The 13,492-nt window shown below is 38.3% G+C and overlaps 1 protein-coding gene across 2 annotated transcripts; it reads right to left on the bottom strand.

The window, feature by feature from the left end:
* Nucleotides 1–4,436: 4,436 nt before the first annotated feature.
* Nucleotides 4,437–12,632, bottom strand: arl6 (ADP-ribosylation factor-like 6). Of its 2 annotated transcripts, XM_037689884.1 has the most exons (9): nt 12,471–12,632; nt 10,335–10,480; nt 10,193–10,254; nt 10,015–10,083; nt 9,834–9,928; nt 9,384–9,513; nt 7,134–7,189; nt 5,650–5,662; nt 4,437–4,636 (listed from the first exon to the last, which is right to left on the bottom strand). In XM_037689884.1, exons 2-9 carry the CDS (start codon nt 10,452–10,454, stop codon nt 4,603–4,605), a joined length of 579 nt encoding a protein of 192 aa, XP_037545812.1. In that variant the 5' UTR covers nt 10,455–10,480; nt 12,471–12,632; the 3' UTR covers nt 4,437–4,602. The 2 variants fall into 2 exon arrangements, with proteins under 2 accessions (XP_037545812.1, XP_037545818.1); XM_037689890.1 differs by lacking the exon at nt 5,650–5,662.
* Between the last annotated feature and the right edge of the window lie 860 nt (nt 12,633–13,492).

The raw sequence follows: 13,492 nt of genomic DNA, 5'->3' as shown, positions 1-13,492 counted from the left end.
TCCAATCAATATATCCAATCCATTCATCCATCCATCCAATCAATATATCCAATCCATTCATCCATCCATCCAATCAATATATCCAATCCATTCATCCATCCATCCAATCAATATATCCAATCCATTCATCCATCCGTCCATCCAGGGAGACTTACCTGGAGTTTTCTTACAGTCATGAGCCGGCGCACACGGAGAACAAAGAGCTCATAGCAGTTACAGGTTGGCAAAAGCCCCTCGGACAAGGAGCGCTGATGGGGGTCTCCCGGGTGCCTTACTGAGGCTTATAAGGGACCGGATGCCGTCAGAGGACCCAAATCGCGCGTCAGAGACACTACCCGTCCATCCTAATGAGCTCCGTGCACAAAAACACGTCACGATGTTAGTGGCTGATCTGACTGGGGGGAGGAGGGGGGAGAGATTCCTTCATCCAATACCGTGCACGTCCTTTAAAAAAATTCTACCGACTCGAACCTGAGCAGGTTTTTAAGCATGTTGAACGGTCAATCCTTTGTTTTCTTCTTATGTTTAAGTGTGAAACTCCGTGCGTAATTCCCGCGTGCCCAGGTGTGGCCTTTTACCACACCGACACCAAAACTTAAGACCCGAATGGGAATGCCGAAAACACAGCAACAATTTAATCAAAAGGATTACAGCCAAATATCAGAAACTTCTTTTCAAGGAGAAACATTCTCCTCTGTTAAACCCCCCCCCCCCATCCAGACAATTAGAAGACCCTCCAGTGGTAACGACACCTCCCTTCAGGAAATACATCAGTGAGCTCCAGCTCCTTAATGACCACCTCTGCAGCCTGGAGTGGTTTTTATCTGAACGAAACATGTCCAAACTGGCAGACATCCAATTAGGATGGATCCTGGAGAGCACGCGGAGGGATTTAATGATACAGTTTGACTTTTTAAAAAAGTTATCCCCCCCCCCCCACACACACACACACACACACACACACCATACTGGGACAAAAGTTAGTGGTTGTCCACGTCAGCTTCGTCTGAGCCGTTGAACGCGTGCAGCGCCCCCTCGTGGCGGAGCAGCGGAATGTTTTCAGGACCGCGGACAGCAGGTTGGCCTCAGGTTTATGATGGAGACCAGTTTCTGCTCCAGCTGTTGCTAAAACCTGCTGATTTATTTGATCAGTCACATGCCTAAGTGTCTCTGGGCAAGACACTGAACCCCTCATTGCCTCCGCTGTGTGTCCCATGAGTGTATGAACGTGACAAAGCTCTGATTAATCTCTACAGATTCAGATTAGCTTTGTAAAGAGAGCTGTATGAATGTGTAAATGACGACACAGATTGTGTTGTAAAGTGCTTTGAGTATCTTGATAAGGTAGAAAAGTGCTATATAAGTACAGTCCAGTTACCATTTCATGTTTTTGCTCACATCTGCGTGGATTTTCGATCATGTTGGCAAAATATCTCACAGGCCAGGTTTTAATGAAATTCTCAGAAAATAGCCACATCTACAACCGATTGGCCATTTCAAGATGGCGACCACAGCAAAGTGATTTCATCAAACAAAAATAATCATAAATCACTCCGGTTTACAGACAGAGGGGTGGTAGTAGCTGAGAGTCACCCTCAACACATATTCTGAGCTTTGACAGGTTTTGCAAGATGAGATTGTGCATCAGGTTCGCTCCTTCTTTTATTTTAGTTTAAAACTCTGGCTCTAAGAGCAGCGGGCGATATGCATTCCTTTAAGGAATGCAGCGGGTGTGTCAATAAATCTTGTATTTCATGGTGTAGCACAAATATGAGCATTACATTCACAAGCACGTTTTGTCCTCACAACTTTACTCCTTTGTTCCAGGGCAGTCCAAGATGTGTCTTCTGTGAAAAACTGTCAGTAATCAAGCTTTAAGAGGCTCCGCTGAGTTTTATTTTGTTGATTCGTATTTAAATCAAATGCAGATAGAAAGTCTTTTACAGCACAGTCGGCAAAGCAAAGTTACTGGATTCAAACTGAACATTGTGATTTAATTTGACGCGTGTCGAAAAGATGCCAAAAACATAAAACAAGCAGCAGACAGCCGGACAGATGGCTGGAGCACGACCTGGACACACGTTTTCTCCAAACGCTGAGAGCTGAGTGAAACACTCCCAGGATAAATATCTTTATTCATCACTGACAAACATATTGATAAAATAATACAACTTCATTTGTGCCATGCCTGTCATAATGTGGATGTTCAGATTGAACTAAGTTGTTCAAAGCCCAAGGACTGCAGCTGTTGAGGCAGCGAGCGTCAAGTCGGAGAGCGAGGGAGTGAAGGAGAGAAGCAGGCACCTTTTCCAGTGAGACACATCTGAAGAAGCACTAAAACATCTGGATGTGTTGGACTCAGTTGTGTTCTGGTCCACTGAGACTTTTATAATAAATAAACAGCTTATTATGACAATTAAACGTGGTATAGATTTTAAATGGTCTAAAATTAATTTAACTTGGAGCTTTTTCCTGAAATTCATTCTTTTTTTTTTTTTTTTTTTTTTTTTTAACTGATGGACACATTTTCCCAAATGTTTTAGAGGGTGTATTAAACTATGAACCAAAAAGTTGTTAAAACAATAACTGGTTATGTTGTCAAATTGAACATTTTACACAGCTAATAAAAAAGACAATGGTTTCAAATGGTTTTCTTTTTGTCTTTTCAAGTGACATTAGTACATTATTAAATTATATATATATATACAGTAAAGTATATATGTTTATAGTTTTATACAAAGTATATAACTGTGTGTGTATATATATATATATATTAAATATATATTTCTGAAGAGTTGTCCTTGATTTTATACCGATTTACAAAGGTGTCAAACAAGAAGCTTGAAATGACTCAACTTGTTGAAGAAATGTATCAATTTGAAGTTAAAGCTGCATAAAACTTATTTTATTAAGAAAGTTATTATAAAGAAAACCTGACTTTTCGCTGCACAGCTGTGAACTTTTGTTAGTATATTTATTTCTAGTGGCAGAACAGTACAAATATATTCCATCCATCCATCCATCTATCCATCCATCCATCCATCCATCCATCATCTTTACCTGCTTTGACCTTGTTGGGTCGCGGGGGTTACTGGTGTCCATATCCAGCAGTCACTGTGCGAGAGGCAGGGACACCCTAGACAGGTCTCCAGTCCATCACAGGGACAGAGACAAACAAGACAAAAATAAAAAAAACATTCACTCACTCACACCTAGAGATAATTTAGAGTTACTAATCAGCCCAACATGCATGTTTTTGGTATGTGGGAGGAAACCGGAGTACCCGGAGAAAACCCACGCATGCACGGACAGAACATGTAAACTCCACCCAGAAAGGGCCTCAGTCGTGATGCGAACCGCTGACATTCTTGCTGAGAGGCGGCAGCTCTACCAGCTGCGCCACCGTACAAACATCTTGTTTTTATAAATGTAAAGTGAAATGACGTAAAGGGACGAACACGGACAGACGAGTGTGTTTCAGGCTTTAGATCAGAAATACTCCATGAAAACATCAAAGGTTGTATAATAAACTTCATGCAGACTAAATGGATGCAGGTCTGCCTTTGATTCGCTGAGGACTGAGAGAAAACTGAACTAAGTATTTGCTTCCATTACAACCTGCAGTTCATTGATGAAATAAGACAAAAAAAAAGACGTTTTTTCTTTTTATTAACATATTTTACACTAACTTACCGCTCAGTTCTGACCACAGCTAAGCTAGCTGCTATTGTTTTATGTACTTAGTTACATAAAGGAATATACACAGAATTGTTCATTCAGGTCTAAAAGCTTTTGTTGCCTTCACTTTTAATTTTGTGACTCAAAGCTCTTCAAACACGAGTGAAGCTGCAGTGGAAAAAAAAAAATAATCTGACTGTCATAACCACAACAACTATGAGACTGCGCTCAACAGAAAACTGAAAAAGGAAATTAATTAAACACATTTGTAAATAGATCTTCTTGTATTATGAAAATAAATGCCTTTTCTTTGCCTCTGCATGTAAAAGTTGACAGAAAGATGACTACGATTCAAATAAAACTAGTTAAACATCTACAGAAATTCTGAGACACGTAGGAAAGACTGCTCCCTTAAATCACTACAATGACTCAGCTGCTTTGAAAAATATCCAAAATCTTAAGAATAAAGCAAGTTTTGATGATAAAAAGGGAAATGATGTAAGTGACTCCAGGTTTGAATCATTAATTGGGTCATTCCAATAAATAAATAGTTCATTAAAAAGTATCTGTACATCTGCAGATGCAAAGTTCTGATTCAAAACGGCTTTGGCCAGTCTGTTACATTATAATACAAACGTTACATGACATTATAGTAAAACTGTTAAACTATGTTACATCATAGTAAAAACTATATGAACGATATGGTACCAGATTTTAAACCGTTGGACAGTGAATGTCTCTAAAGTTGCCAGCTTGTGTATATTTCTGGTCGTACTGTTGGCGGATGTGTTTGTCTCCGTGGTGACAGAGAATCAGATCACATTTTGAATCGGTCACAAACTTCCAAATCTCTTCAACCCTTTAATGTACGCTTTCCTCCTGCGCTGCCTCTAAAAACAAGACCACTTCTTTCCAGAGACCACTTCAAGCTTTCATGTTCTCATTGTTTTGATTTGATCTGCAAAAATGTACGAAAAAAACAATTAGTACAAAGTAAAATACTCTTCATTATGTAAAGTACACAGGCTGTAAGCATGAACAAAATAAAGACAGGAGAGTTTGTAAATGGTATTCAAAACATATTATTCATGTGGGAGTTGTGCTTTTCTTGAAAGCTTCATGATTTTATTGAGGAATGATTGACACACGAGGAGTTCTAGTTTTGGACAAACTGCACAGTTAGATAAAGTAGTCCCTCGCTACTTCGCGGTTCGACTTTTGTGGACTCGCTCTTTTGCAGTTTCTGAACCTAAGATTGTTCACGACACACAATGGTCAACTTTAATATTACTCACGTTGATTGGGACAGTACGGGATAAAAAGTTAACAAAAAAAAAAAACTTCGGACAGGCACCTCCATTTTGTAGTTTTCTTTCAATAAGCTTACACTGTAACGCCAGTCAAAAGAACTACACTACCCAGAAGCCAACAGTGCTTCTGGCGCTGCTTTCTGCCGAAAGGGAGAGAAACTTTTGCATCACAAAGTGAGAAGTAACAATCTATCTAAGAAGCTGACAGAACTGGCAGGAAAGTTGCTCAATTACCCACGTGCACATTAACCTGGACAGGGTGGTGCTGCAGGGTAGGTCTGCCAAACCAGAACCGAGCTCGACCAGAACCGAGCTGGTGTTCTGCAGAGATGGTGAGCACACGCTTAAAGTTTTGCAGTACTCTACAGTACATATACGTATGTTGTTAAAATGACGTAGGTTTAAGAGTTTAGAACATTGCAAAAGTGTGGGAAGAGTTTATAAAGCCTTAAAATAGATATAAAAACTAAAATGAATATAAAATTCCTCCTTCGTGGTTTTTCACCTATCGCAGTGATGTCTGGAATGTAACCCCCGTGATAATCGAGGGACTACTGTATCTCTGTGCTTCACATGTACCGAGGTCAAAATAACAACAGGTGTCTAAAGTCTTAAACAGCACAATAAAATACACAACACTTATACAACAGTCAGTACTCACTGTATAATTTGATCTATTGAAAGGTTTAAAAAGAGAGCGTTGAACAAAAAACAAAGGACAAAAGACGCTGACATACACAGTATGTAACTTTTATCATATAAGAAAGAAAATCACAAAAAAAATAATGGTTTTCCATCCACCTAAATATATAAATCAAAGACTTTTCAACTTTACAAGAGTGCAGGACAGAGTCAGAAGTGAGGAGATGTTGGTTATTGGTTAAAGAGGATTTAAAAAGTATTTGATCAGTTATGTTTACTCTAGAAAACTGAGAATTTCCAATCACTTCCACTAACAATAAACTAACTGATCAGTAGGTGAAATAAGAGTTCCTAATTTACTTTTAAACTGAAGCATTCAAACAGAGATGGCTTCAGAAATAAACTTTTTCATTTCCATTGAAACTGACCCCTTTACGCTTTTGGCTGCCATAGCACTGGGAAATCCCTTCGCATCATTTTTTGCGGCATAGTGAAACTTGTATATTTACCCTTTTTAAAAAAAATAACAATCCCAGTTTTCAAACTTGCACTGTTGTCAACAGGAGCAGTGCGTTGCCAGGTCAGGTGACAAATCACCAAATTTAAGCAGACTATGTTTCATTTTGAAGTTTTTAAGATGGAATATTGAAAAAAAATTCCTCATTGTGACTCATTTAGCCAACACAAGTTACATGATCCCCATTGCAGGTAATTAATATAGTAATATTAATAATATTTATTGATTACTAAATAATGAAATAACTTGACTTTTAAACATCTGTGTCTCATCTAAATGACCTCTCAGCACTTCTGCTTCATAATCCTGTTCCGTTCTTTTTTTTTTTATACACCACCTTCATCCTGGTTTGACTCAGAGCTACAGCCTCACTAACAAACAGGCCCAAACAGATGTGGAGGGTTAATTTGACACACGAACAGCTGCTTAGAAAAACTTGACAGATTGAGTCGTTAAATAAATAAATAAATAAATAAACTCTCTCAATCCAGGGTTTCCTTCTGCTAATCAGCTGCACGACTTTGTTGTTCACCTTCACTTTCTGAGCCAAATGAACAGGAACTGCGATTAGAAGAATTTGAGATGTACCGAGACGTTTAATTATGTTTATTAAATATTGTCAGCATGGCTGTTTTCTTTAACAAAGTGCTGCGTAGATTTTTAGATTGATGTGTCAAAACGGCTTCTTGTTTTCAGCAAACTGTATATTAATGAGGCGTTGTGGAGGTTTGTGAGCTGCTGCAGCTTCTTATCTGACAAACGACAGGAACCGTGACTGATGCAGCGGTTAGGTTACGCTTCTCTTGCCCCGAAAGCACTAAACAGTGATTGTGTGTAGATCAGGCTGAATACAGTGTGTCAAACTTTACATAAAAAAATAATACTGATAGTGGTATACAGTACCATTACTGGATTTCTGACAGTTTAATGTTAATCAGGTGGAAAAAATAAAAACAACTGTGACCAGTGTAGTGATGCTGTCGTACCTTGCAACCAGTCGACTCCCTCCTGTAATCCCTCTCCTTTCAGAGCATCAGTGGTACTGAAAACACACCCGCAGGTCATTTAAGTAACTACTCTGCTTCATGACGTGTGTGCTATTTAACAAACACTGTTCAATGTTGCATCTCGGTGAGTTGTGACCATCAGAGATTAGTTTGTGAACATTTGTAAGGGAGTCTTTAAATCAATTTAAAACATTTGTGGGGGTTCAACATATCCTTGTGCAAGTCTCAGAAGCTAGCAGCCTTGATGCTTCGATTCTGAACTTGTTCAAAAAAATAAATAAATTGTGCAACAAATTTTATTTGAAAATAGTCAAAAAGTTGAATAGGGAAGAACAAACCTGTCTCGGTTTAGTTCTGTCAATTCTAAAACGATAGACGTGTGTTGCAATGCTTGCCCTGGAGCTATCAGACAACATCTGGAACTACAGCACCAATACATAAACCAGCAACATTGATTAAAACTGCTCTAGATCTGACCGTTTCATTTCAAAATTACACTCCAGAAGATGAAATCGTAAACATGAAGGCGACTGCCAAGGTGGGTAGAAAGACGCATAATAAGGTGGGCACAACGTGCACGGCTTAGAAAACTGTTTTGCGAGTAAAGCTCAGTTTAAAGATTGTTCACTCAAAATACAGCAGCACGGCTTTCTGGTCTCTTGGTGCAAACACTCGATTCAATGGGAACTGATCAGAGACCCGACTGAAAACAGCCGTTGAAAAAGAGACACGGGAAGTTGTGTCAGAAGAGCGGACCGCTGCACGATCTGGTCCGTAAACGTGATCTGTACCGCAGCTCATTTGTGCATGCGCTGAAAGAAACACTTCTGGGCTGCGCGGATCGCCGGTGAATATGCTAGATTAAGGAAAAAGTACTGGAAATAATTACTTCCAGACTTAATTATAAAGGTGTGCTAAATTATATCCTGTAAGCTGATTTAATATATTTATGAAACATACCATATGTATTAATATTAATTAAAATATCTATTTCTATAAATTGATTAATTTTCTTGGACAATGTTATAATTCCGTTCATGAATAAGAGCTGTCTTAATTAGAAAAGGTTAAAATTGTACGATAAATTTAGTGTGATGTAGCGCAGCTTCACCACTGAGCGGCGCTGTTTCACCATGAAAACTTTATTTCAGTGCTTGTGAAGAGTTGTTTAAATAAAACCAACCCCTAGATGGAAGGCTTTGATTGTCAATCAACTGGTAGTATAATTCAGCGTCTGATGTACTGTCTATAAAAATTTGTTTTGCTTTAATAGATTTCCTGTTTGCATTTTCCAGGGAAACCGTAAGGCTCTTAAGTTTTGGTCAGCAGAGGTTTAATCTTTACGAGCTGCGCCAAGAGTTCGAACCAGAAGCCAAGCATCCAACTGCAGGATCTGTGCCTCGTAACAAAAACCCAAGTAAGTTAAGACAGTTCCTATTCATAAACGGAATTATAACATGTTACAAAAATAGATATTTCAATTAATATTAATAAATATGGTAAGTTTCATGCATATGTTTTATTAATAACAAATATGTGTTGTACTAAATTAGTTTACAGTACATAATTTAGCACGCCTTTATAATTAAGGCTGGAAGTAATTATTTCCAGTACATTTTTCTTAATGTAGCATATTCAACGGCGATTCGTGCGACCCGGAAGTATTTCTTTTAGCGCATGCGCAAATGAGCTGACGGTACGGATCGTGCAGTGACAAGCAGCGAGCTGGCTGTCGTCCATGTTTGTTCACCCTTTAAACGATCTCCCTCGTGAGAGTTTGAAGCGTTTAGTTGTCTTTAGTTGGTTTGACAGATCCTGTAATCTGTTATCGCTCATCAGGTGAAGTTAAGTGTGTGACTCCCGGTCTTTCATTCATCACATAAAAAATCTCTTCAACCAGCCCGTTAGTGTGTACTCCAAGTCTTTTCAAAATCAGTAAAGACTTAGAAAGTTGTGTAGTGTGTATTTCAGCATTTCTACACCACACTGATGAATATATTTACCGTTGGCTTGCCACTTTTTGTTATTTCTATGTATTTTGCTGATACTTATATTTGTTTTCACGCACTAAGCTTGTGACAAGATTTGCCAAGAATAATTATGGCCAAATTACTTGACTGAAGCAGACGTTCTTTTATTCCGACACCTCAAAAGCTCATAGTGACCCAAGAGAAAAACAGATGGATAAATATTCCTACAGGCTGAAAAAAGGTTTGTGCAAGTTTGTACCAGATATGCCAGGGTTTGTCTCTGATGTTCTCCAAACAGAGAAGCTGCGAAACCTTCACAGAAGACAGAGCATCTCTGACGTCCATCTTGTTAGCAAAGAACAGGATGGGGATCCTCCGATGTTTAATATCTGCAGCAAAACAGAGCAAAGAACGTACAATGTGTAAATAATAGCAAGGCTTATCATGTCAAATAATTACTAACATAATTCTGAAGCTAAAATAAACGACTAATTCTACAGCACTGATTAAAACTCGTTTGAAAGCACTTTACTTTGTGCTGCTTATTGTTTTTCCTCAGATTTATACAGCACTTCTTATCATATCTTATCATTATAATTTACAGTAACTTCAATTTGTATGCAATACTTTACTTCTGTCAATCTCAGATCAACGAGCTCAAAAGCAGCCGCAAATAAATAGTTTTGAAAAAAACATAACTCGAGCTTACCAGGATGACTTAGTAAAGTGTCCAGTTCTTCTTTGGCCACAACCATTCTGAGTTTGTCTGCACTGTCTATGACAAAAATAATAGCCTGGCCTTCCCTAAGAAGAGATCCATGACGTTAATGTTCAAATCTGCATAAGAAAATTGCTTCAAAAAAGGATTTTGTCTTAATCCATAGACTTACTTGTAGTAATGCTCCCAAAGGTTTCTGTATCTGCCTTGACCGGACATGTCAAAGACTGTGAAGGAAAGACTAAAAAAAAAAGATGAATACTGTACAATTTCAATAACAATGAACATATGACATTTATTAAACAAGCTCCATATCACTTAGTAGGAACTGCGTTGAGACGAGCCGTTACCTGGACGTCTTGAACTTCTCTATACTGAAGCCGATTGTTGGAACGATGTCTTGAACCTGGGCCTGAAAAAAAGAAAGCACGTTTAAGTCGGTTTAAAAGGACAGCGCATAAATATCACCGCGCTACTAACAAGAGAACTCACATTCGAAGGCTTGAGTTTGTTGATGATGGTGGTTTTTCCACTGTTGTCCAGACCAAGACACAGCACATTCACCTCCTTCTTTAACCCCAGCCATCCAACCAACTTGTCAAACAGTCCCATTGGCTAACCAACAATCAGCTGGGAAACTTCAAGAAACAGATTTTTTTTTTTTTTAAAAGAAAGAAAATCACTATAAGTGAAGCAGAACATTCCAAATAATGTGATATTTTTATATATGTTCAACCCTTTTTCCTAATCTTGATGGACAATATCATGTACACAAGGGAAGACGGTGAGATAGAATTGTAAGAACTTAATATAAATGAACGAGCTACATTAAAGTCTAACTAACCTTTAACCAGGCTGCAGTGTGGATTTTTTTTAGGTCAAATGATAACTGTTCTAAATGATATTGTTCCAGATGTTCCTAAATAAACATCAAATTGACAGTTGCCTATAACTAATAAAATGGTTTGTATTTTGGAACATCGTCTCCCGCTTACTTTGTAAACAAGCCTAAGTGCCTTTTTTTTTAATATATAAATTATTTCCATGGGTGAAAGTCCTAAGGTGGCGTTGCTGCAAGTTAAAAAAAAAAAAGTAAAATAAAAATAACATCCCAAGACCCAAGTTTGCCACATATAAAACAAAATTCACAAACACTACTTATGATTAAAAATAAACATTATGACGTTTAACAAAAAACTCGATATAACTCAAATTATGAATTACAACCACCAAAGGAATATGCGTTTGTTTTTGACGCCATCCCATCTGGTGTCATAATGCTTCTTAAATCCTCTCTAACTTTTTTAGAGACTCCACCAAATTTGAACCCTGCTGACTCTAGTATTGGTCAAATCTGTTTTTCCACTAAAAACAAAAAAAACAACGGTGATATACGTGCCTTATTCCAGAAGGACATGTTGTCTCTTATTGGAATAACCTTGCATCAGACCTGAACTGGAAAAAAAATCTGGTGTCTTCCATCTAAATATGTGGTTATCAATAAGGTCAAAGAAGTATCATTTAATATTATCTATCGTTTTTATCCCTGCAAGTCTTTCCTTCAACGATACAAAAATGACATTAACATGAACTGCTCATTCTGTCAACTCTGTGAAGAAGATCTCTGTCATTTATTCTGGTCATGTCCTTTCTTATGCACTCTCTGGCCAGATGTTTGCACTTTTATTTCCCAAAATATTCTTTTTGACTTTTCCCTTACTTATGTAGATGTATTGTTTGGGTTCTTCTCTTATCCCACTAATAAAACAAACCATTATTATACTAAATTCTCAAATCAGAAACCTTGTTTCTTGGTCTTTAAAGATGAATTCAAACAATATATTAGAACACGTCAGTATTCAAACAATAGTAAAGCCATTAAAACAACGATGTGTACCCCTTTCAACATTTTTGTGACTTTATTTTATTTTTTTTTATTTTAAATGTGTGTATACACTTTGTTCTATTTGTGTTCGCTTTATAACCTTGTTCATTTTGTTTTATAATGTTGATATTGTTGTTTGCACTTTTGTTAACACTTTTATGGTCAATTTAAAAAAAAATAAAAAAAACTGGGACAAATAAAATTATGAATTACAGCAGCTAAAGAAATAGTAACGGTGTGTTCGTATTTGCTGTTTCGAGGCACAACAGCGTGTGTGGCTAACATTAAACACCATGTGTTTTTAACACTAAACCGTTAGCTTAAGCTAACTGGGTTTGTTGGGCGGTACAGTCAGTTTTACGTTGGAGCTCCGTGGCTTCAGCGGTGTGTCGCTCTCGTCAATCCGCTTCAGGCTGTCTGATTTCGGTCAGCCGCGCTCACCCCTACTCGCTGTTCCACCGCACAGATTTGAACCTTCAGCCGCTATTTAATCTCTCGCCGTTACCTCAGTTAGCAAGCCGATGCTAACAGCTACTTGTAAGTTCACGCTTCTGTCTTTCAAGACAAAACGACTGCAGGAATAGTATCCGGTTCCAAATATTGCAAGCTTTACACAACACACTCCAGTAAATAAATCAAATGTAGACGTGCTGTTGCAGTTAGCGCGACTGTTAGCGCAGGCATATCGCTAACGTTAGCTCGTGTTATCCTGCTGCAGGCTGTTAAGTAGAGCAGTAATTTACCTGGAACTGGGCTACGGGGTCTTGTTTCGAGTATGCGCTTCGTGGCTTCTCAACTTGGTTAACTTGCTATGTGGTGTTAAATCGGTGTTTCATTCATTTTTCCGACCGATGCTAGCTAGCGCTACTCAAGACGTCTAGTTATTTACACTGTGTTGCTGGGAGACCAGTGACCACCGCGCTGACTGTAGGGTGCCACCTATGTGTGAAATGCTAGATTGGATCCCCGGGGAAATGGGAGCTTTACAAAAGTTCATAAAAGATTGGATCAGCTGGAGGGTGGTCTGCTGTGATTGGTCAGCAAGTTGTTAGGCAACGAGATGGCCGCTCTGCTTTGATTGGTCGGTTAGTTGTTAGGCAACGAGAGGGCCGCTCTGATTGGTTGTGATGCAAAACTTTTTAAAACCACATTAATGTATGATACTTTTCTCTCTAAAAAAGCTTAAACAAAAGCAACTAGACTTCTTTCTGAACTGAATTCTGAAGTTGAAGGCGTTTATATAGTAATTTAAAGCTTGGAATTCCACACACTCAACATTTTTAAATTGATACCTCCCTGATGGGAAGCAAAACCTCTTCCGCTTCAGAATTAAAGTCCAGCTTTTGTTTATTGACCCATTTTTTTAATTGAACATGACCTGGATTTCTTGACCTGGGTTTCTTTTTCAGAAACAGATCCTGTCTAACTCTGAATGCTAGGAAACACCTTGTATCTGTGACCTTCCTTCCCTCCATTGATTACGGTGACATTATTTACATGAACGCTCCTACAAGAACCCTGCAGATGTTGGATGCTGTCTATCATGGTGCACTAAGATTCATAACTGGCTGTGATTATCGTACCCATCACTGCACCCTGTATTCACTGGTTAACTGGACATCATTAATCAATCAACCTTTATTTATACAGGTAAATCCCATTGAGCCTCGAGGACTCATTTACAAGAGAGACCTGATTTCAACAAAGAAAGATGACAACAATGGACAACAGCAACAACAATAAGCAGTTATAAAAACTCATACTA

Source organism: Nematolebias whitei, chromosome 2, assembly GCF_014905685.2.
Source record: "Nematolebias whitei isolate Nwh7 chromosome 2, NemWhi1, whole genome shotgun sequence".
In the NCBI taxonomy this organism is placed as follows: domain Eukaryota; kingdom Metazoa; phylum Chordata; class Actinopteri; order Cyprinodontiformes; family Rivulidae; genus Nematolebias; species Nematolebias whitei.
Note: the sequence above shows the minus strand (reverse complement) of the source record. Positions and strands in the feature narration are given on the sequence as shown.